The sequence below is a fragment of the Acomys russatus genome, chromosome 12, assembly GCF_903995435.1.
Source record: "Acomys russatus chromosome 12, mAcoRus1.1, whole genome shotgun sequence".
NCBI classification, from domain to species: Eukaryota; Metazoa; Chordata; class Mammalia; order Rodentia; family Muridae; genus Acomys; species Acomys russatus.
Genome location: NC_067148.1, coordinates 24,590,459 through 24,614,533, shown reverse-complemented (window position 1 = coordinate 24,614,533; position 24,075 = coordinate 24,590,459). Strand labels below are relative to the sequence as shown.

Here is a 24,075-nt window from a genome sequence, read left to right as displayed (position 1 = left end):
GCTCACGCTGGTCTCAGACCTCAGTCCTACAGCGGGTAAATCCTCATAGCCCTCCTTACTTCGCTGTTTTTGTGTCTGAGACCCCAAAGAACAGATATGCAAAATGTGTTTGAAAACAGCCCCGTTCTCCAGAGAAATTAGAAGGATTCCAGTTTCAAATTCAGTTTCAAAATTCTAAATTAGAATGGCGAAATTGAGAGTTGATGGCTGAACTCTGCCAAGACAGGGTAAGCAAGTCTTCAATTATTCCTGCCTGGCAAATATGTCTGTCAGATATATTGGACCAGAAGGCTGAAGATGATGCTCCAATGTTATAGAGAGCTTTGGGTGACTGTTCAGGCAGTAAACTGTCTCAGTCATATTTTTCATTTTCGAAGCTGCTAACCTGCATTTCTGGTCCACTCAAGTATTTAAGTTTTATTCCTTCTCAAGTCTCTGATGGGGCTGAAGACCAGATAGTTTAGTCTTACAATTAAGCTTAGTTGGTTAGGGGTTAAGATGTTTTTAGATCAAGATAGATGTTTTAAGTTAATCAAGATGAGATATGGTAGACATTGATTTTCATTCAGAAATTTAGACCCAACAAGATAGGAATGATGTTTACTTCAAGTTTTCCAAATATAAATAGCCAAATCACTATGAATGTAACATTTATATAATTCCTGATTATCCAATGGTTCTTCAGGCTGGATGTAGTTTATTTTATTCATGTGTAATAATATAAATATTAAAAAGAAACATAATTAAAAAATGAAAAAAAAAAAGGCAAAATTGATTGAAGAGAGGCCTTCTCAGAGCCTTTAATAAACCAATGGGTTTATTAAATCAAACAAATTGAAGGGGAGTTGTACAGTATACCACGGGTTATCTGCTCTTATTTGGGCTTGTGCTGACACTCGTCCCCCTCGGTGTCTTAGCACCCTAAGGTTTCATCCTGGAACTTACCTGCACTCTTCTGAACTGTGCTTGGCATTCATGCCATCTGATTAGCACATGAAGACATCTGTTTAGCACAGCAGTTTCCCACTGACTGATTGCTCTGATCTTTCACACCAACTGGACAATACCAGGGCAGTTCACTTCCTTCTACAGATGGGAAAAGTGACTCGCAGGGAGCGAAATGGTCAATCTAAGGTCCCTCAGACTAGAAAGTGGCTGAAAGAGGGTGTTCATATAAAAATCTTTTATTAGGCTATGTTCCACTTATGCCTCAGTTAATCTTTTTGTTGTCATGGGACCCACCTCGTGCTTCTGTTTGGATAATGACTGGCCTCCCTGTGTCACAGGCCATCACACAGTGAAAAATGGCACTTGAGATGTGTTGCCTGTAGCGTTTATGCTCTGGACATGAAAATGGTAATTAAAGAAAACTACCACTGCTTTCCACCCTTCTCTGACTCCATATCAGATGACAGTATCTTAGCTGCAGTAGATTATGCTTTAGCAAAAACTAGAATACAAAGATTAATTCTTACAAAGTGCTGTCTTAGAGAAATATTGCAATTAAATTATTACTTGTTCAATGAAAGCAGAGAGAAGGGGGGGGGGGGAGAATGACAGATCAGTTAAAAAATAGCCCACCTGGCAATAGAGTAGCCAGGAAACAATACAGTGGAGCACACACAGCTAACAATGGTGTGTTAGTACTGTTGAGTGCACACTGGAATACACTCATCTGACAGTTTACACTGACTGGGTAGAGCAACTTGGCTACCTCATATAGTATGTCAGGGTGGTGAAGAGCTAACCCACAATGTTTAGATCAGTGGTCCTCACCTTTCCTAATGCTGCCATCCTTTACTACATACAGTTTCTCATGTTGTGGTGACACCCAACCATAAAATTATTTTCATTGCTACTTCATAACTGTAATCGTGCCACTGTAATGTAATGTAAATATCTATGTTTACATTGTAATGTAAATAATAGTGTTTCTGGGTGGTCATAGGTGACCCCTGTGATAAGGTCTTTTAACCCCCAAAAGTGTAGCAACCCACAGGTTGAGAACCACTTTTTAGAGGCTCTTTGCTTGTGTTTGATTTTCCAATTCCATACTCAGCAGCAAGGTGGCCTTAGACGACTTATATAGCCACCACACAGTGTGTCGTTGGGGAGGGATTAAAAACATTGCTTTTGTTTGCTTTACTTTTGTGGACTGTTGGGAAAATTACAGAAACAGAGCCCAGCAACAACCACGTCTGATAAGTGTATTCAGAAATACTCAAGTCAAGGAAAACCTGAAGTGTTTGCTCCAAAACAATGCTTCTGGAGACAGAGAGGCACTTCTGTGTAGAAGAGGATTGGGGGGAGAAGTGGACATCTACTCGGCTTGAAACCCAGGAATGTGACAGACGAGGGTGAGAATGTGAATGTTTTAGCCAAGTTGAGCTGTCCTCAACTTCCTCGCATCTTTGGGAAATGAGTTATAGAAGTGCCTGTGGGGAAAGCTGAAGCTCAGAGACCACCACTACATGAATTCACTCCTGGGGAAGTTTTCCTTGACCTCTTCCCACATCTGCTTGTGCTTTTGACAAGTTTCAGTTCCTCTCCCCATGCATTTAAGAGTAGATTTCCCAGCATTCCACACTTGCTTTGGTCTTCCAAGGATAAATATGGATCTCTAAAAATGACTGTCCAGATTCACTTGCCCTTCTGTGGTGATCTTCGTTTGTATGTCAAGCATGGCTGCATTGAGAGGGGACTGGACCCATCACTCAGTGCATGGAAGAGTTGCTATGGTAACCCCTCGCATTCTTATCAGGCTACAATAGGCTATGTAGCCTCTGCTCTATGAAGTCAGCCCTCATTCCCAAGATTTTGCTTGATAGACGTTAAGGCCTTGAGACTGGTTTTCAATGAACAGGGATTTTTACCAACTGATACTTATTTTTACGAAATAATGTCATGAAGCATTTATCTGAAGGCTAGTTTTTAATGGTTTGGTATCTCCAAACCAATTTAGAATTTGAGGACATTTATGGAATTCCCCTTTCAAGACATATGTACACATTTAAAAGTAACAATTACAAAGCTGGGTTGGTGTGTGTGTGTGCGCGCGTGCGTACGTGCGTGCGTGCGTGCGTGTGTGTGATCTTGAACCTTGTTGGGCTTCACTGGCGGGACCCATGGATCTGGTTTTAAAGCCCAGAACTGGTGCTTGGAGCCCACGAAATCAACTAACTGGGACTCATGGGTGCTCACAGAGGTCATGGGCCCTGTAGGGGTCTGCCCTAGGTCCTCTGCATATTCGTATGGTTGAAGAGCTTGGTGTTCTTGTGGGAATCCTAACAGTGGGAGCAGGGGCTGTCCTTGACACTTTCACCTACTCAAGGGACCCTTTTCCTCCTATTGGGTTGCCTTGTCCAGTCCTGGATGTGATTTAGTAGGTGCCTGGCCATATTATAGCTTGTTATGTCATGCTTGTCCCTGAGAGGTAGGGAGAGGAGAGAGGAGATGTAATTTGAGAAAATACAATAAAACAAAACAAAGCAATTGGTGCTTGGCATCTTGGATCAGTAACAAGGATGTAAGAGGGTAGAGGGCTGAGGCTACTGAAGACATTGATGTCATCAGACTGAAAACGACCATAGATTCTACACATTGTTGCGAACATGTCAACATATTTTATTTTTATAAAAGCCCATAGAATTACAATTACCCTGGTACAAATAAGGAAACAGGCCCAGGGAATGTAAGAACCTTACTCTACACTGTGTAGAGTAGTAGGCAGGGGAGCCTGGACTACAGTCTAGTCTTAAAATGGAATATAGAATCTCAGAGTCGGATTATTCTTGATACATGATTCTCAATGGAAAGAAGTCAGTGCCTTTTCACACATTGTGCAAGTGTATCAATTCACACTGTACTTCATAAACATGTACAATTAAAATACTAATTATTAAACTGGGCATGGCAGCATGAAGCTGAGATTTTGAGGCCAACCTGGGTTACATACATGGTGAGATATTTTGTCAAACATTTATAAAAACAAAACCAAAATAAATGTTTTAATTAAATAATTAATCACATATTTGAAATTCTCCAAATATTAGGAGCTAAGATTCTGTGTTTAATTAAATGACAAGTTATAGAGCAATACCATAATAATGAAAATTACTGAAAAGATACAACCAAAGCAGAGTGGTACAAGCTTGTAATCCCAGCTACTAGGGAGACATAAGTCAAAGGATTGCCAAGGTCCAGGTCAGCTGGGCTATAATATGAATCTCAGACCAGGTTGGGGGAACTTAGTAAGATCTTGACTCAAAGTAAAAAGAGGCTGGGTCGAGCTCTTTGGTAAAGCACTTGCCTAGCATGTGTCCCCAACACCAAAGAAGGTAAAATGAAATAGAACAAAGACGGCCAGATTTTGGGTTTGTATACGGCAACTACTTTATTACTTTCAAATGCAAACTCTTTGCATTTAGTTTGCTATTTTACAACTTTACAAACTAGGTATAAAAGACCATAAATAAATGACATAAGTTATGTGTACCTAAAGTTCATGAAGGGAAGAAAAATACCTTGACAAATAAAAACAAAATAGAAAATCTATGGCTAACTCAAAAGATTGTTCAACATTTGGAACGTGTATGAACCAAGAGATGTTTGGTTAATTTCTTTTTCAGAATGAACTAAATCATAATATGCCTTATACATTCTAATTATAACCACAGTCCTTGCATATTCCAACAGACTTGGAGTAATACAAAATAAATGCACTCTTCAGCGTTTATTAATAATTGATGTTATTTGGACAATGCTAAAGGAGTGAAAATATTGCTTCTAGAACTTTCCTTTACTGGTCAAAATTTAAGTGTCTTCAGACAAATAACTGAGGCTATAGGAGTGTATGGATTAATACACGTACCCTTCACAGATGAATACAAGAGGTCTCAGAACGCACAGAGCAATCATGTTGTGAATACAACCGTTCTTCTATTCTTTTAAACACACCAGAATATTTCATTTCTAAGATTTCCTGCAGACACATGGTGAAACAACTTGATTTGGTGCAGGGAACAGCTTGAAGCTGCTTAGTAGATCTGAATAGAATTTTGCCTTCCAGCTCACCAGGCCAGCACTTGCTCCTGGGCTGGACGCAGACCCCGGAAGTTGGCCTCCTCCCATCTGACCTCTGGGAAAGATGATCTACTCAGAGATTCCACTTCATACCTCATTTTTTTTTAACACATATTTTTCAGGCATCAATGCATAGGCACATCCCTTTAAAAATATATTAAGGTCCCCTGCAAAAGGGGTGAATTAACTTTGTCACTCTGGCATAGTTACAAGAATACAATGCCACACACCCTGTCAGAATGCAATAAATATTTATTGGTGATTTTTCTCTACTTATTCAACAATATATGGTTCAGAATCTTTTTCCCCCATTTTTCCCTGATTTGATGTTATAGCTTATATAAACAGCCACAGTTTCTGCAACCATAGCTCAGAATAAGCAAGGCAGCCACTCAGGTTAAGTAAAATGGCAGTATGCTGGCTGGAGTTCGGTATATGAATCCTGTCAATACTGTATCTTCATACACCAGAACTCAGGGTTCTAGAAGACTGATGCACTTTCGAGGGCAAAAGGAGTTAGCTGCATATTAACTACCGGAGAAACTTTCCACACGTAATTGGGGAACCTGGAATTGCTAGAGGCCACTTCATCCCAACTACATTAAACCTCAAGAGCCACTGGCATGTACGTATTTTTCTGTGACACTGGGACACAAAGTATTACTCCAGACACGTCATCTCAAGGCTGACACACATATCTTAGTTCATCTCCAAAAGTATATGAATTGCATATATTTGTTCGCATTCATCAAGTTCACTTATGCAGGGGAACAAAGGCGACTCGTCCTCTATCCGGGGTCACTGTACGGACTCCATTCCCTTCTCTCTCCATTGTGGAATTGGCGAATCAGGCTTATATCCAATCATCTCTCCACCATCGAGGCAAAAAGCAACTGTCCAAAGCTGTAGAATTGCTTCTTGGGGTAAATGTGACAGCTGCCTTACACTCACAGATAAAGCCAAACTGTCTTCCCAATGGATGGGCATGGTCTCTGGGCCTCGCCTATCATGTGACTCTTTATCTCTGAACTGGTAGTAAACCAGAACTCTCCAGGTGTAGCATTCCACAACATTCACAGGCAGTTCTAAGCATGAGGTTACACACGCACATGCACACACACATACACACACGCATACACACACACACACACACACACACACACATATACACACACTCAAACTTATGTACACACATCAAAAGAGATATTCAGGTCATATTTTAGTCTAGGAAAAAAATATATTTATATCACTGCAATGGCACACCCTGGGTAAAATGTTTCTTCAGCAATGCATATTGTAGGCAGCGTACGGAACTGGCTTTGTTCTGCGTGGCGGCGCCTGACCTGGCGTCCATAGGCAAACCTGTAACATTTGGTCACTTGCTGCCACACGGATGCAGCGGTGACAGTACAGGAATGAAATATGGAAATACATATAAATAAAACCACAAGGAGTTTGGGAGCGAGCGCTCTGCAGAGCTGGTGCCTTGAGACAGTAGATTCCTCAGTGTAGCTGGAGAGCAGATGCCAGCACTAGATGCTGTCGTGTTCCTGGGTGAAGGGGACTTGCAACATATCTTCTGCTTTTCAGGTACAGGTGTTTGGTCGCGTCTTCTTTGCCTCCAAACTGACAGAAGAGAAGCCAGAGAACAACATTGAGAAGGAAACGTGGAGGGTGCGTTCTGTTTTCTTCCAAGGGCTTTGTTCTCAACAGGAAGGGCTGTGGGGCTGAGATAGCAGTCTATTCCCTGTAGAAAAAAAGAGACAAAAGCCATCAGCCAGTATTACCAGCCAGCAGTCCACGAGTCAATTACAAGCCACACTTATACCAAAGAGAAACAGGACACACACCATTTTGGGGTCACAGAAAAGTGTCAATGCCCAGTGCATACAGAGTGCCATTAATATGCACGTTCAACCCGGATGAGTAAGAACTCACTTGTCAGCACGGAGGCTCTTTATAATTATCCAAAGTATTACTATTATTGTTATTACTTGAGACAGGGTCTCACTATGTAACCCCTGGCTGGCCTTGAATTCCTAGAGGTCTGCTTGCCTCTGCCTCCTGAGTGCTGGGATTACAGGAGTGAGCCACCACCATGTGGCTATCTGAACTACTTGGGAAAAAAAAAAAAAAGGGAGCTGGGCAGAGTGGCACAAACTGTTTTAATTCCAGCACTCAGGAGACAGAGGCTAGGTGAATCTCTTAAGAGTTTGAGGCTAGCCTTATCTATATAACAAGTTTCAGGCCAGGGTAGGCTACAAGGTGAGACCCTGTCTCATAAACAAAAACAAAACAAAAACTAAAAGGAAAAGAAAAAAAAAAGTAAAAGAACGAGGATCTGCCATGCTTCGTAACTTTTTCTTTCTGGGAGGCAGCAAGTCCATCACATGTAGTTTTGGAAACCTGTCCATACACGGGCTTCGTCAAGCACATGTTTGTTCTCATGAAGGACAAGGAGAAGACGGCATTGACCTTAAAATTCCGACATGCAACCAGGCCATGTGTTCGGGCAAAGTTTTGTGGGAAGTTCTTCTGGCTAAGTCTGCACCCTTCTGTCTGCTAAGCCCTTCTTCACTTAATGTGAGTATAGATATACATCATAGAAATGTACTCATAGTACCGAGTGGGCGTGGCGTAGGTGGGGGGTGGGGCTTGCTTAGGTGAAGAAAGCTATCCAAGAAGAGAAGAAAGGGACCGTGAAAGCTGACATCTGGTTAATGTCAGAGTTAAGAGTCCAGGCAGTTCCTTTAGTATTAAGGGAGTTCTAGAGTCGAAGCCAAGGAAGAAATAATAGAATACACAAAACGCTGCCCTTTGGAGTCAGTCACAGGAAGTGCAAATATCTTTACAGGTGCCTTTTAATACCGATGCATACATATGTCATCCCAGCCTCACATAAACCAAAGTGAAGGAAGGGGCTTCATCTGCCTGGTCCTCTGCACCCGATCTGCCTTTGGGCCATTGGGCCACATGCAGGGACCATTCAGTGAACCTGGATGAGGTGGGAAGAAAGCACCTGTTCGTTCCTCTTGGGAGCTCTCTGTGAGAACACTTCTCACATGCGCACACGACCACGTCAGGGGAAAGCTGTTATTATTGCAAAGGTATCATTAGCTCTCTAATTTACAGGTGGCGGAACCGAGTTAGGAAGCAAAGTGTGGCGAGTTTCCAGTGTCAACGTTTCAGTTGGCTTTAGACTCCATAGCTGTCAGGGTGCCAGAGTCTGGCTCCACACCCTGGGAAACAGTGTGGCTTTCCTATTGTTCTCATGTTCACTGCTAAGACCTCAGGAGGTAGTAAACACTTTTGCTGGACTTTGGGTATTATTGCAGACACTTGGAACTTTTTTTCCCCCTTTTCCATTGGCCTTGACTCTAACAGAGGTTAAGACTCAGAAGGTGGTCTTTGAATGAAGTAACCTTCCTCCCCTATTATACCATTTGCTGAGATAGCTGCCAAGGAACAGCAAAAGGTTCAACACCGTAAACAACGTTCAACTTGTTAGAATACCTTAGTGAAGTTGTGCTTTGAACACATTCCATGCTTAGCAAAACATGTCAGGCCTCAAGTTGGTGGCTTTACCAAAGGGAACCCTTTAATCATTCAGCACTGGTTGCCAGGTAATATTCTGTTTTCACTTCATGTGTAATTCCATAATGCTTTCTTATTGGACTAGGACAGCAGAGATTTCAAACAAAGTACTTGGGCCAGTGAGATGGCTCAGTGGATAAGGATGCCTGTTGCCAAGCCTAACGCCCTGATATCCATCCCTGGGGCACACATGTGTAACTGATTTGTGTATATTGTCCTCTAACCTCCAGACATAGGCCACATATGTGCCTGCATGCACGTATACACACAAAGAATAAATGAAAATAACAAAAAACAACAACAAAACAATGCACCCTCAAATTTCCAGAGGGTCTTAAACAAAACTATATTTGTAAAACAAAACAAGGAAGATGAAAAATGCAGACAGAACCCCACCCACAATTGTCAACTTTTAGCATGAAAATCAAAAACTCCTAGGCTTCAGCAAAAGCAGAGCTAAAACAAAAATTGTTGAAGTACTTTTAAAAAAAATCAGATTCCTTGAGAACAGAAAAGCTTTTTTTACAACTAATATTGGAAAAAAAATGTTATTGCTAAACTACCATAATTTGACTGCATCAAATTTAACATTTCTTATTCTATAAGAAATAGCTTTCAGGAAAAGAAAAAAAAAAAAAAAAAAAAAAAAAAAAGAGGTCATTTAACTCAACCAAGCTCTTGGTTAAAAGTGTTAAAACTGAAATAGTTAAACCAAAAATCCTGGTGCAAAAATTGGCCTTTTGCATCTAGGAATGAACTACCATATAATATAACTGCTTCTAAAAGAAAGTTCTAGAACTTAAGATTGAGAGGCACTGGATGCTGCTAATGGAAGTAGAGTGTGTTTTAGTAAGTCATTTTCTGGTAATGGGGAAGTCAGTGACATTCGCAGGCTTAGCACTGACATGTTGGTGACTCCTCCGTGGTCCAGCTGGCCTGCTACAAGGGTTACTTGGATAAGACAGACACATTCTTCCTTATTTAAATGACTCCCCCGAAAAGATGGGATGCACACTTCAGTAGTTAGAAACACTCCTAACACATCTGACATCCAGAAACTAACAAGTAGTCATCAAAGGCCAAGGGTACCCTTCTTGAGGGAACCACAGCTAGTGGGGAGTCTAGGATCCGTCCACATGACCCTGACTTTGCTTCAGGTAATTTTCTGTTTCTTGAAGAATAATAGGGGAACTGTATTGGTTTTGGTGTCTTCTACTATGAAAAGAGGACCAAAATCTCATATAACCTAGCACCTGGCATGGTGCTTTTCAGTGTTTCAAAAGGAAGCAAGGAGAGAGGAGAGAGAGAGGGAGAGAGAGAGAGAGAGAGAGAGGAGAAGAGAGGGAGGGAGCGAGAGAGAGAGAGAGGAGGAGAGAGAGGGGGCGGAGGAGGGAGAGAGAGAGAGAGAGAGAGAGAGAGAGAGAGAGAGGAATTTACCAGAAGCTCATTGCTCATTCTATTAACTTACCTTGTAAATTTGGGAGTTGCCACTTTAAAAGGGGTATGCGTGTGAAAAATTCCCCATTCAGGATTGTCACAGCCCATTTTCCATAAGGAAATTATGATAAGTTTGTAGCATTCCCAAATGAAACTTTATACGGCACAGCCTCAGGCCCTCAAAGACCTCATTTGTCCAGTTAGGGGTAATAGGGCTTGAGAGTTCGCTTTTTTTTTTTTTTTTAAATCCATTTTCCTTTTCTTTGTAGCCTCCTCTATGTCACAAAAATCCACCAAGTCTCCTGGGCACTGAAGAGGCAGCATGAATGGGCCATGTGGCTTTCACCTGGATTTTACTCTGTGGTATAAAACCAAGCCCTGACAGCCACCGTAGAGTCCTTTGCCAATGCTCCTGGGGCCCAGAGGTCTTCGTCGTTCCGTTGAGAAGTGATGACTGCAATTGATGCCACAGACAAAATCCTTCGGTTGAAATTCCAGACAGAGAAAGGATTAGGGTAACTTTAAAAGCTGGGTATCTGACGGGAAATACAGCATCGAAACTCGGAGGCAGAGTTTTATTTATATAAGTACATGTATTTTACACACCAGCGACGGACAGAGTAATTCTGAGAAATTACTGGCTCCGGGTTTAATTGCGATGATCAGGGTCGTTCATACAAGCCCCGCGGTTTCAGCAATCTCTTACACCAAGCAACGCTGCAGATATTTTTCTTGTTTGCTTTTCCTTTTAATTTCAGAGGGCGAAGACGAAGTTAAAAAAAGTGCAGTTCTTCAATTAAAGTGCATGGATGAGGTAAACTATTCAAGAGTTTTGAGTCTATTCAGTTCTGGCTCAGACAGGAACCATCCTGCCGTGTATCTGCTGCATTTGGGTTCGCATCGCCTGGACGCTGCTCAAAATCTTATTCTGGTGCGTGATGGCAGTGATGCCAATTCTCGCCAGGTCACTGCAGATGGGACCGAGAGAGAGGGAGAGAAAGTCATGGCGGGTGCAGAGAATCTCCTCCTCAAGGTTTCATGCAGACATACATTTGAATCAGCCACAATTAATACAGTACGAGGCAGGTGTATAAATGTTCCAGTAAGCAATCCAACACAGCAATGCAGGTATAATAGAGAGCGTGTAAAATTACACTGAATCAAAATGAGAGGCATTCCAGATTTCTTTCTTTCTTTCTTTTTGTTTTTTTAAACTATTTAATGGTAGGGAATGATTATGAAGCTCAAAGCAAAACAGGAAAATACTATGAAATCTAGATTTACCCTTTGGTGTTACATCGCTGAGTACTTACTCCTGGCTCATGTGAACCACAGCTTCTAGCGTGGTGTACCCGGCGGCTGTGAAGTTATCCTTATACCGGTCCATTTTGATGGCCTGCAGCCAGTCACCCACTGATACTACGGCCGAGAATTCAGGGGAGCTGGGATCCAACAAGGCTGTGTTTGGTCTGAAAATGGAAAGAGAACTTGTAAAATGGATAGAAGTCCGACTGCGCGGGACAGGCTAGGGAAACAAAGGGTCAAACCAAGAGGTAAGTAGAATAACTGCCAAACAAAATTAATGTGTGTCTCCACCCCCAGCCGCCAGCATTTGCACCTCACAGCAGGTTCTTGACCACCCCAACTTGGTAGAGCATGGGGTAGCCTCTGTGACTCAAACTTGTACAGTCTTCAGTGAAAGAATCCACTTTCCTTTTCTCTTTCTTTCTTTCTCTCTTTTTTTTTCAATGAGGCTCAAATACCACAACTATGGAAAGCTCAGGTGAAGCCTGATGGAGGAAAACTGGGAGCTTGCAAGCTGCCAGGCTTGATGTGAGCTGAGAGAGCAGCAGGGAGTGAGAGTTCAAGTCTACCATGTTCTTAGCTAGGCCTGCAGACACGCTCAGGGAATTCCCAGGAGCCCCGGGACAGTGGGAGTTAATCTTCTCTTTAACCAACCCTCGCCTGACCTGCATGCAGAAAGAGTGCTGTTCTGTGATGGCTCTTTGGATTGGGGTATGTGCCCCTCAGATTCCTCTGCCAAGAATGGTCCCAGTGAAGCCAACGCTTCTGACTAACTTAGTCATTGTCATTCTTAAGCAAGGCACTACTGTCATATCAGATCGACAGTCAGGACTGACTTGGCATTCCGTCTTATGATAGAGATACGCAAGGAATCTCCCATGCAGTCTTTAAGAGACTCAGTCATCTTTGCCTTTCTACTTAATAATGACCACAGGCTAGACCTTCAGAGAGGCATTTTATAACACCCCTATTGTAATTTCCTACATAGAAACATGGTTTTCTTAAACTTCTCTTTACCCTCAAAACCACAGAAAGTCTGTGTGATTTCAACATTTTAGCCTGAAACTATGATGGTGCACAGACATTTAAGTTGGAATAATGTCCTCGATTAAGACAATTTTTTTTTCCTAAAAACAGAAGTTATAATGCTTAGATTTGTTTTTTTTAAATATAGAATTAACCAATCCTTGAAAAGCTTTCATTTTTTACCTGTTATTTGCATTTGCATTATCTCTCTTTCACATAAATATTTTAATAAAAACTCAGTTTACACTATCAATTTTGTGTCCAAATAACTTGCCTCTCTGACCTTCCTTTAGTTATTTCAGTTGTCTAAGTTTTTCTGAGTAAAATTCAGCATGTGCTTACAATAAAAATAACCAAGGTTGAATTCTCCTAATTTTGAGTTAATAACATTACCTCATAGGATTTTATTTTTGTCATTGAGTGTGGGATGTAGAGCCACAGCACTTGTTGTCAAACAAAGAGCAAATTGCTTGTATTTATTTGTACTTTCAGGCTAAGCTCATGAACAGGGCTCTACGTGCCTGACAAAGGTCAGGATAACCTCAGGGTGAAAATATCTCCACTTGGTGTCACTTAGTCATTGCCATACTTGTTCAGCAGTCCTTGTTCTGTTTGGAGAACACCACATTTGCCTAATTTTGTGCTGAATCCTGTCCTGTATTCCATTATATCCTATTATCATCAACAGTGACAAGTATTATTTAAATACTATTATCAAGAAAAAGTTCAGAGCCGAGAAAAATAGATGCTGTTAACTCAATTTGCTCTAGGCTTTGGTGCAGAACAGACATTATGTGGTGTTCATGGCTGAGGCACTTTTAATGTTTTTTTAAATGCTGAGCACTACCAAATACTAAAAGGTTAGCCTTAAACAGGTACCTCCTCACCAAACCCCCACCCCAATAAAAAAAAAGAACACAGCTGAAAACAAGGTAGGAGAGATTTACTCCCAGGAATTGAAGAAACTGGCTAGACCTGGAAAGGAAGCTTCTGGGCCATTTCAACCTTTTCAAGAACAGAACAGCAGCAGCAGCAACAACAACAAGAACAAATCCCCCTCATGGTAGAAGATGCCTTTCTTCAGTTAATAAAGTCACACAAGGTCCCAGCCATGTCTAGTGTCGTTTCAAGAGCTCAGTGATGGCCCTTTTTGTCCCATGGCCAATGGGAGGGATTTAGGAGCAGAGACTAGAAGTTCTTCCTGCCATCTACCCAGAGTGTTTCTTTCTTATGTTGTGATAGCAAATACATTTCTCCTCTTCCAGGATGTTAGGGCTCTTTGAGGAGAATTTCAGAGGGTCTACGAAGAAAACTGGAAGGCCTAGGACAGGCTAACATGGAAGGAATGTTCTGTTTTTAAGTCAGTGTCACAACAAGAGAGACACCTTTAAGAAGCTCAGATTTGAAGCCGAGTGGGCACCCCGGCTGATGATGCAGGCTTGAGTCTTCTCACTTTTGACTTCCTAGCAGTCTAACCGGCCAGTAGGCTTTTCTACCTTGATCTACACCAGATGAGTCTGGCCTCTAGGTGCCCTGAATCTGTTAACAGGAAAGGCTCAGAGTAACTGAAGAAGCACCCCAAGAGCTTGGAGGTAGCCTGGGACTCTGCAAAGGGAGGGATGAGAATGTACCACGCTCTCCTGTCACATATGATGTAGTCCCTCATACATCACTATTAGTAAGCATGGCACACCTGGAACTCTCCGGCCCTGTCCTCTTCAGGCTGTTGGGATTGCGGATGAGCTTGTCCAACATGTTGACAATCTGGCCAAATTTAGGCCTGTCACTTCTCTCTTTCTGCCAGCAGTCCAGCATCAACTGGTGGAGGGCAATGGGGCAGTCCATTGGTGGGGGTAGCCGATAGCCTTCCTCGATGGCTTTAATCACCTAGAGAGGACAGCAGGAAGATGTGGTGAGCTGCCAGCCGCTTAAGCACGGGCACAGCTCCAACTCCTTTACAGAAGCCAAAGCCAGGTACTGCTGGCAACGGGAGGGAAAAGCCAGCTGTTAAGTGGAAGTGGTGCCAATCTGAAACTCGAACTAAAGATGCATTGATATTCCAAAGTGGTTAGAACCCAATTAGATCACAGCATGGTGTCAGAGCTCTGGTGACAGCCCTCCAACATCATGGGGGTCCTGTCTGCACCTTGCTATTCAGTATCAACACACCTACACACTCCAGTAAAAGCCACCTAGTGCCAGGCATCCTTTAGGAAGTAATTCCAAAATTGGAAGTCCCTAAGCATCACTTCAGTCCTGTGTGCCCCTCACGCAGTAGTGACTATGTCAGCATCAGTGCCCACTTCCAGACACCTAGCCATTTTCTCTTTAGGGCATCTACACCCTTTTATACATCGTTGATGTTATTTTTATAAAACAGTGTTTGTTTCTCTTAGCTTACTTCTTAACCCAACTATCACACAAATAATTGACTCTTTTATATTTGTTTAAAAATAAGGTTAACAATACAATCTTGAGTGGTTTATGTCTGCTCTTAACCCTCTATGCTACTTTGTCTTATGCCCTGCAAATATCCCAGTGATAGTTGCAGTCTGTAGCTTTCCTTGGCTCCAGCTCCTTCTTGGACCTCTACCAGAGGCCAAATCCCCTGGCTCAATCCCCTTCTTCCTTTTCTAACTCTCCTCCCCTAGCTGGCAGGAAGTTCAGCCCTATTCTCTGCCCTGCGCATCGATTGGCTGTAAGCTGTTTTATTGACATACCAGGGGGACAATTGGGGAGCAGAGTTTACACACCATTTAGATAGGAAATTCTCAGAACAAAGTTTGCAAATAGATGTGAGAGACAAAGAAACATTTAAACTAAACAATAAACTTATGCCCACAATACATCAGCTCAGTCTTTGTCTTGGCCACAGGCCATTGCTGATTTACTTTATTCAAAATTTTAATTTGTTCATACTATAAGGGGAGCCTTACATATAAGAGGGAGTTTCAGTGGAAAGTGTCTACTGTCTTACTGCTTAAGGCCATTCGGAGTGTTTCGTCTTCCTGCCTAATAAGATGAAGGAATCCCTCTAATGTGCCCCTTTAATGTGTCATCACTGCCAGCACATTGGTTTTCTTTCTTTCATTTTTTTTTCTCCATCCCTTTTTTTTCTTTGAGACAGGATCTAACAATATAGTTCAGTTGGCCGGCCTCCCACTCTCCATCCTTCTGCCTCAGCCCATGCTTCGCTCATACTTACTACATTCTCATTGGCTTTTTCCCAGACACTCCTCTCCACTGGAAGATGAATGCTCTATAGGTGATTTTCTTCCGCCAAGCGCAAAGACAGGGAGGGAACCACTTCAAACTGTTCCTTACTCTTAAGCATTGCTCATGAGCATCTCGGATATTGGAAGCAGTTTTGTTTGATACTTTAAGCCTTTTATTTGTCGTTGTTGTTGTTTTTCCCTTTGCCCCTACCCAAATGATTGCTGTCAAAAAGACAAAGTACTGCAGCCATCCCATAACCACATTGGATTTATCCCACAAGGGGCTATTGACTGCCGAGAAACTCGCCTGCCACAGAAAATAAGTCAATTTGAGTGGATCTAGATTCTAGACACAAATTTGACGGCTATCTTTTTTAACTAGCAAACTGCTCCTGTCTGGTAATCATCTTCTGAGGGAGGACCATCTCCAAAGTATTTTTCAATATCTTATTGCATCGGAATTAACTGCTTTTCCTTCTAAAGTAGACATCTCTACTCTACCTCGTGTAACTTCACTGTATACACGCATATCAGGTCAGTTTGAGCCATGTGTTCCTTTTATCTTTCCAAGTACATGGTGTTGACTTTGGAGTTGATGAAAGCATTCTCTATTGGTGGGAATGCAAATAGCACTGGGCTTATGCCTGGTAAACTCAAACTAATGAATGCTCCCTACCCATAACCAACTAGAAAGAGACCTTTTAGGTTTCCTGTTTTGTTTGTTTGTTTTTTTTAAACAAAAAACATGTTTTAGCAATGGTGTCGCATGCCTTTGATCCCAGCACTCGGGAGGCAGAGACAGGCAAATCTCTGGGAGTTCAAGGCCACCCTGGTCTATAGATCGAGTTCCAGGACCCTCAGGGCTATACCAAGAAACCCTCGAAAAACAAACAAACAAACAAATAAACAAACACCATTTTAGCTCAATGCAAGTCTTCTGGGTGGGAAAACAACAAATAACTTCTTTTTTCAAATTACTTAGTTTGATGTATTTTCCCCAGTGTTGTAATTCCATTTGCCATATGTCACATTCCCTGCTGATTCCCATTGGTCCCAAAATCAACACAGACAAACATATAGATGACACATATCAGTACTATTTGTGAGCAAGAAATGGCCTCAAAGCTTCCCAAATGAAAAGCATAGCAGAGAGCAACCAAAACTGTCAGAATTATCGAGTCTGCCAACAGGTAGGGCAGGAATACTGTTCTTTCATAGACACTCATTTAGCAGGACTCTCAACGGCAGTTGAGGAAGCTTGATGGCATACCATGCTCGTTTGGCTTACCTCTGTCTCTCTGACTGACTGAATTCATACATTGCTCAAAGACAATACTTGGAGACATCTACAAGCTACAATCCTTTCCAACAATGGACTATACAGCACTCACTCCCAGTCTTTCTGCATCTCCTAATGCTAGCTCTTATCTTTCATCCTGTCCACCATGAATCTCCTCTCATGAGCGGCTGATGATACAATGTTAATACTACTTAAAAACAAAAACAAAACAACAACAACAACGACAACTAGCTAGGCACTGTGGAGAAATCTCCCGTACCCTACCTACCTAGATGTGAATACAGGACTTGCCATTGCTCTGGCCATTCATAGGAACTTGAGTTCTATTAGAGTGAGGGTTCTGTAATTTCCTGTTGTATTTACGTGGGTGAGGCATATGGACAGACAGACATCATTCCGCATCAGAATCAAGATTTAAAAGGAAAGCTTTCCGACATATAATTTTAAGTGCTCAGCTAGCTCAGTTTATGGCAGAGCTGGACATCATTTTAATTGGTAAATATCATATTGTAAATATTCTTCTATAATGTCCCACCCTGAGTAAATACTAGTAAAGATGGTATGGTGGTGGTGGGGGTCACATAATTTCTAATCCTAAAATTTTTTTCCAGAATTAACTAAAACATGTTCTAGGAAATCCCCGATCTGGGACTAACTGTGTTTTGCATTTGTTTTTTCCTTCCTCACTGGAGATGTCTGTAATTAAATTCTATTAGCCTGGAATCTTATTAGTGTCATTATTGAATGCGTCCCTGAAATTGCATGCATCGTAGATACTCCCTCACGAACTAGTCCAGATGGTACGTTTAAAGGGATGTGCATAATTTACAAAGGGTCATTTAGCGAAGCTTTATTTAAGAGTCCTTGAGGGCCAAGGTCTAATTACAACTATACCAGCTTTCAAACATCCACTAGGTTTCTTTCAGCGAAACTTTTGTGTCGGTTTTACCACATGTGAAAGTTGTTTCCTCAGTCTTTGCATTGTTTACCTATAACTCCTGGGATCTATTTCTTCCTCTACACTAAACCATGGAAACACTTTAATTTTCATCTTGAAATCAAATCATTGTTGGCTATAATGTGGTTACGAGGTGCATATATATATATAGAGAGAGAGAGAGAGAGAAAACATTGACTTTAATGTTTCATTTCAAACCCAATGCTTACTTAAGCGTATGGTAACACAGAACTTTCTAAAGTTCAGGGAAAACACTCACATCTTGATTGGACATATCCCAGTACGGTCTCTCGCCATACGACGTCACTTCCCACATCACGATTCCGTAGCTCCAGACGTCACTGGCTGATGTAAATTTACGATAGGCAATTGCTTCTGGTGCAGTCCACCGGATAGGAATCTTGCCGCCCTGCGAACATGTCAGCTATCAGTCATTCCCTAATGTTCCCACAGATGTGGTGGCCATTTTTTTGTTTCTGAATGCCGTACTTGACAAGCGAGACAACTGCATTCCTGAGGTAGCTTTCGGCAATAGCAGACTTGTGTACGTGAGCTAAAGTCTTCCAGGTTGAGGCAGTTCTCACATGTGTTCGTTAACCACAGGGAAGTGAAAGAGTAATCTGGCTAATTATTCTCTGAGCGCTGCTTAGGGCAGTATTACAGAGAGGAAATCTCAGGTTTTACATAAATACATATGTTATTTGGGGTATATCAAAGGATATGTAGCTTACGTTTGTTTTGCCTTCTTAATGCATTTCTCCCATCCAGGCTTACAAAGGCTGCGCTTAACACTGAGTCAGAAACAATGAACAAAGGAAGGCAAAATGGATGATTCTACCCACCACCCTGTCTTCCTAGTCTTACATAGCATGACAAAGATACTCAAAACAGGCCCTTTGAAAAAGCCAGTATGCTTTCATAAAGGAAAGGCTATTATTTAATTAGATTAGTTTTTTAATGTAAAAAATCACAAACACACCCACAAATGTTAAATTAACAAACTCTCACCCAGAAAAAGAGGAATTTTCCAAAGCAAAACAAAACTACACTAAACACCCTCAAAAGTTTCTTGCTTTAGATGTAAAAAAAAGTACATATAGTTGAGTTTCAAATTTCTTTACATTCTATCTGGAGAAAGGAAGTTGAATTTCGAACCACACACGGTTCCGTCAGCCATCAGTTAAGATTGTCTTATAACCTGCCCAGGTTACTTTCCTGTTCTGTGGGTCACTGTGACGGCCCAGTGTTCTATGCTCGTATACCTTATAGATAGATGGGCACCCGTTTTCCTTCAAAAATTTCCAAATGTACATGCACCCTTCTAGAAGATTCTATTAATTCTCTTTTCTTCCAGTATTTGAGAACAACAATAGAAGATGCCCTGAGCTCACCAAAGATAGTCTCAGAATTTAGAAGAGGCTCTGTATTATGGGTATTGGAATTATTTGAGGACTGTGCGCTTATTCCTTTAGGGTGTTATATGCGGATTGTTAGCCTAAGACAGCATGCTTTCTGACCCTACGCAGAGCATTCCTCACTGTGTCCTGCTCCCTGCTTACCAGTCCCTACCAAAATGAAAGCCATTAGATACTGCGACATGCTTTATAAATTCAGTACATACACTCTCAAGTCCATTAGGCAACAAGTAGAAATACTGATTTAGCTTATTTAGATCAAGAAATTTTGTGCAACCCCCCCCACCCCGCCCCCCCCCCTGCTGCCACCACCCTGGCAAAGAATGGAAAAGAACTAAGTTGAAAAGCTCAGACAGGCAAAGGAATATAGAAGGAAGAGAGAGAGAGAGAGCGAGAGAGAGAGAGAGAGAGAGAGAGAGAGAGAGAGAGAGAGAAAGAGAGAGAACTTCAGCATTACATGGATATATATTTGGGATATAGTATATATAGGCACACTTAACACAGTAAGTCACCTAACCTCCTGATTTTCATAATAATGTATCATTTGTTGAGTAAATTACCCCTGGCTCAGTTTTAAAGATACCTTCTCATTGTTCATGAACACTTTACTTTACCCAAGAAAATTTAGAAGAAAGAGAATTGATTTTGCTTGTAATTTGTGGCTCTATAAAATGGCTACCCATTAGAGTTGGCTTCAAACCCTCATTTTTTTTTTTTTTAAAGCATGGTTTAAAAATGAATGCAGAAATGCAGAGAGGGCCTGAAGGATAAGTAAACTTGAAGAAGAAGAAGAAGGAGGAGAAGAAGAAGAAAGAAGAAGAGGAAGAGGAAGAGAAGAAGAAGAAGAAGAAGAAGGAAAAAGAAGAAGAGGAAGAAGAAGAAGGAAAAAGAAGAAGAAGAAGAAGAGAAGAAGGAAAAAGAAGGAGGAGGAGGGAAAAAAAACCATGTGCCAACATCATTATGACAAGAGAAAATTAGTTTCATCAGAATGGATGCAGTGCCAGAGGTGGCAAGCAGTCCTTACCCTGGTGGTATAGGCTGCTTCGGGATCATCCTCAAGCACCCTGGACATGCCAAAATCGGACACCTTGCAGACCAAGTTGCTGTTTACCAGGATGTTCCTAGCAGCCAGGTCTCGATGCACATAGCTCATATCGGATAAATACTTCATCCCAGAGCCAATGCCACGGAGCATGCCCACCAGCTGGATGACAGTAAAGCGGCCATCATTCTTCTGCATAGGAAGAGAGTGGGAACAATCCCATTAGCATTAGGCCAAATCAATTATCACCAAACATTTATTACCGGCTTCTTTTTTTTTTTTTTTTAATATCTGTATCCGGCATGCAATGAAACTCGGCATTATTTCCGGGCCTTTCTGAGCAAAAGTCACTAATTCACGAGTAGAGTGTACTCAACGAGCTGGGCTGGCTTCCTGTGATAGATGGAAATTGTCCAAGTGTAATGAATCTATGGCTCAAAGAGCTCCACAGCGTGGGAATAAATCAAATACCACCCTCACTGCCCATGGATTATTCAATAGCCTTAAGAATCACATCATATCCCATTCCTCCTCTTCCCGAACCCTACTGAAAAAAAAAAAATTCCACGAATGCACCGGAACAGAATGTGTACAAGGAATGGATCTGTTAGTGCCTGGATACTGGGCATTCCATGGCTCGATAGAAAGCAGACACGTACCCGGAGGAAAGCATCCAAGGAGCCGTTCTCCATGTACTCTGTGATGATCATTACGGGCTTACCTAGTTTCCAAAAGAAAAACAAAAGTGCTCGATGAGCAGTGCAGTTAATGAGATAAAAATGGGCTGTGCGAAATTTTACTGCCAAGACACCTGTCTTGTGCGATCTAATTTAATTAAAACAGGCTGAGCTCATGCCTCAGCTGTGGGAAGCTAGGAATGAAATATTCAGAGGACAAGTAGGCTTAAATTCCATCTGGAAGGTTAACCCTTCGGATGGCTTGTTGACAGGGTCCTTAACAAAAGTGGCCTCTGGTACCCAGGGACCACATGAATGGATAATTGCTCACTTAAACAACAGGGGGACATGATAAATGGGTAGGCCTGTTGAAATGCGGGGGAAAAAAAAATCTTTAGAATAATTCATTGATTTTTATCCCCAGAAGAGCAACTTGTATGATGCTGAAGTCTGTGGACAGAGAAAGCTTCTTTATTTAGAGAAATTTAAGTTTCCTTGGGCTGTAGTTTTGGGTTTGTTGTTTTGTTTGTGTTTTTGTTTTTTCAAGACAGGCTTTCTCTGTGTATCCTTGGCTGTTCTGGACTTTGTAGACCAGGCTGATGTTGAACTCACAGGAAATCAGCCCACCTCTGCTTCCCAAGTATTGGAATTACCAGATCGTTCCAACACACCATGTAGAACTCTGTCCCTTCCCTTCCTTCTGTCCTGGAGTCTGTCCTTTCTCATCTAACATATCTGTTCTATTTGCTTCTTTTAATAATTTATCTTAAGAGCAAATCTTTCTTGAAATTTTGTCTTAACTTTTGTTCTTTGTTTGTTTGTTTTGTTTTCCTAGAGAAGTTGGTTGGAAAGGAGGGAGTAGGGAGGAACTTGGAGGATGTCGGGGAGGAGAAAGAGGAAGGATCAAAATATATTTTATGGATTTAAAAAAAAAAAAAACAAATAAGATTATATGTCCAAATAATTTCACCTGAGACAGGAGCTTGAATTCAATACTGGATAAAACTATTTGAAAGGAAGGTTGGTCTGGGGACTTGGGGGAAATGAACCTTTTCTTTTTTACTATAATTTTCCTAGGGACCCTAGGAAATAACCTTTCTTTAATTTCTTTTTTCTCTTTTTCTTTTTCTTTTTGTTTTTTTGAGAGGGGGTTTCTCTGTGTAGCTTTGGCTGTCCTGGACTCGCTTTGTAGACCAGGCTGGCCTTGAACTCACAAAGATCCACCTGCCTCTGCCTTCTGAGTGCTGCCACCACATCTGGTCTTTCTTTAATTTCTTACAGGTGATGGATCAGGGTCTGAAATTCTTTCTTCTGAAAAAGCACTGTTACGGGGGTGGGGTACATCAGCAAATGTTGTAACTCTGCTTCTCTGGTGTCTACCCCCCACCCCCCATCTAAGAGAGAAAGTGTGAGGGCAGTACAGAGCAATTGAACCCCTTTGATGAAAGCATTTACTTTTATCGATTTAGTCAGAAAACAGCCTGGGCTATCTCACTGCTGGAAAGCACCCTTTACTCAGTGTTGGCTGTATTTGTGCATGTGGCCATCATGTCTAAGACATATTTCAGAGGCAACCACTTTAAATAAGAGAATGATCCCATTCAGACTCCCAGCGAAGAATTAAAGTCAGAACTGTGGTGCAGACAGACGGATGCTAAGAAGAACTCTCTGGTCTTGCTGAAAGAGGTCCTAGGGAGACACTTTCTCGCCTTGCTAGGTCCATGTGGGAGTGCCTCACCCCAGCACACTTGCCCTCTACAAGTCATTGGACACAACAAAATCACCTATGTGAGTGTTAATCATCCTGCCTCAATCAAAAGATCCTGTCACCTAATGAGGAAAAGTCTGCTCTCCCATCAAGCGCTAACACCTAATCCCATTTCACCAGTTCCCTCTGGAGCTCTGCCGAAAAAAGATCCAAGAGAGAGGGATGGGGAGCACTTATGATCCTCCCCTCAATCTAGGTTTCTCGGAACCGTCCGATTATAAAGACACACTCTTAGACTGAGCCCTTTCACCCTCCCATCTGCCTAGCCTGGCACTTCCCAACATCTACTTGGGTTTCCTATAGTCTCTTGTCTGTTTATTAAAAGTATCCATTTTTTAGTGCCTTGTAGATCTCTACAAGGGAAAGAATCCGTTTTCCCGAACAAGGGCTTATAAATCAAGCAGGGGCGGGCTCAGGGAAGGCGGTGGCTCTTTCCCTACAAGAGGTAAGGAGATTCGGAGGGGAGGGGACAGAACAGGAGGGGACCCCAACACCTCCTCTGGTAGAAATTTTTTTTAATCATTTTAATTCAGTGACAACTGCATTATGCAAATGAACCCAGTCGTTTGTAACAGTTACAGCTGTAATAGCTGCGGGTTTTTAAAGGTGCGGTGGGACTTTAACACAAAGATCCCCTGTTTCTTCTCTCTTCCACAGAGGTGCTAGGAAAATCACTGTCTGCGGCAGGAAAAACATGCGAGTTGAACAGAGCCTCCTTTCTAGAGAAGGGACCTGCAGAAGTATTTAAAGGGAATGTTATCTTTTAATTAAAGTAGTGAGGGGCTTGGGCTGCTTTGAAGGCCACAGGCAACAGAAAAATATCCTGTCTGTAAAACCAATCTTAAAAAGCAAATAGAACTATTCTATGCTAATTATAGCCTTCACCAGAGGTAGGAAATTATACGTCCTTAGCATCAAAATTTCCTTTTTGAAGAATTCTCAGTGTGAGGAGAGGCATACACTTTTAGACATAATAGCACCTGTTAACACTTAAAGAGGGGTGTGTGTGTGTGTGTGTGTGTGTGTGTGTGTGTGTGTGTGTTTAATTTGTCATTGTGCAAATGACTCTAAATATTTTACTTCCTCTCCCAAATAACCTTGCAAGGCAAGTTTTATTCTCTCCATTTTTATAGAGGAGAACAGTGAAACAAAACATGGACCAACCCATCCAGGCTGCCACCAGCTTCCGATGGAACTATGAGCAAACACTTTATCATTAGGTCAGTTATCCTGGATCCATGGCATCACCTGGCATC

At 41.8% G+C, this 24,075-nt stretch overlaps 1 protein-coding gene across 1 annotated transcript in view; it reads right to left on the bottom strand.

Moving 5' to 3' along the window:
• Positions 1-6,195: 6,195 nt before the first annotated feature.
• Positions 6,196-24,075, bottom strand: part of Epha4 (EPH receptor A4) — a 142,922-nt gene continuing 125,042 nt past the window's right edge. The window contains exons 12-18 of the mRNA XM_051154023.1: positions 21,034-21,095; positions 20,357-20,566; positions 18,177-18,326; positions 14,138-14,331; positions 11,427-11,582; positions 10,145-11,081; positions 6,196-6,829 (exon numbers count right to left, since the gene is read on the bottom strand). Coding sequence (XP_051009980.1) covers positions 10,967-11,081; positions 11,427-11,582; positions 14,138-14,331; positions 18,177-18,326; positions 20,357-20,566; positions 21,034-21,095 — 887 coding nt within the window. The 3' untranslated portion in view covers positions 6,196-6,829; positions 10,145-10,966. The remainder of the gene's footprint in view (positions 6,830-10,144; positions 11,082-11,426; positions 11,583-14,137; positions 14,332-18,176; positions 18,327-20,356; positions 20,567-21,033; positions 21,096-24,075) is intronic.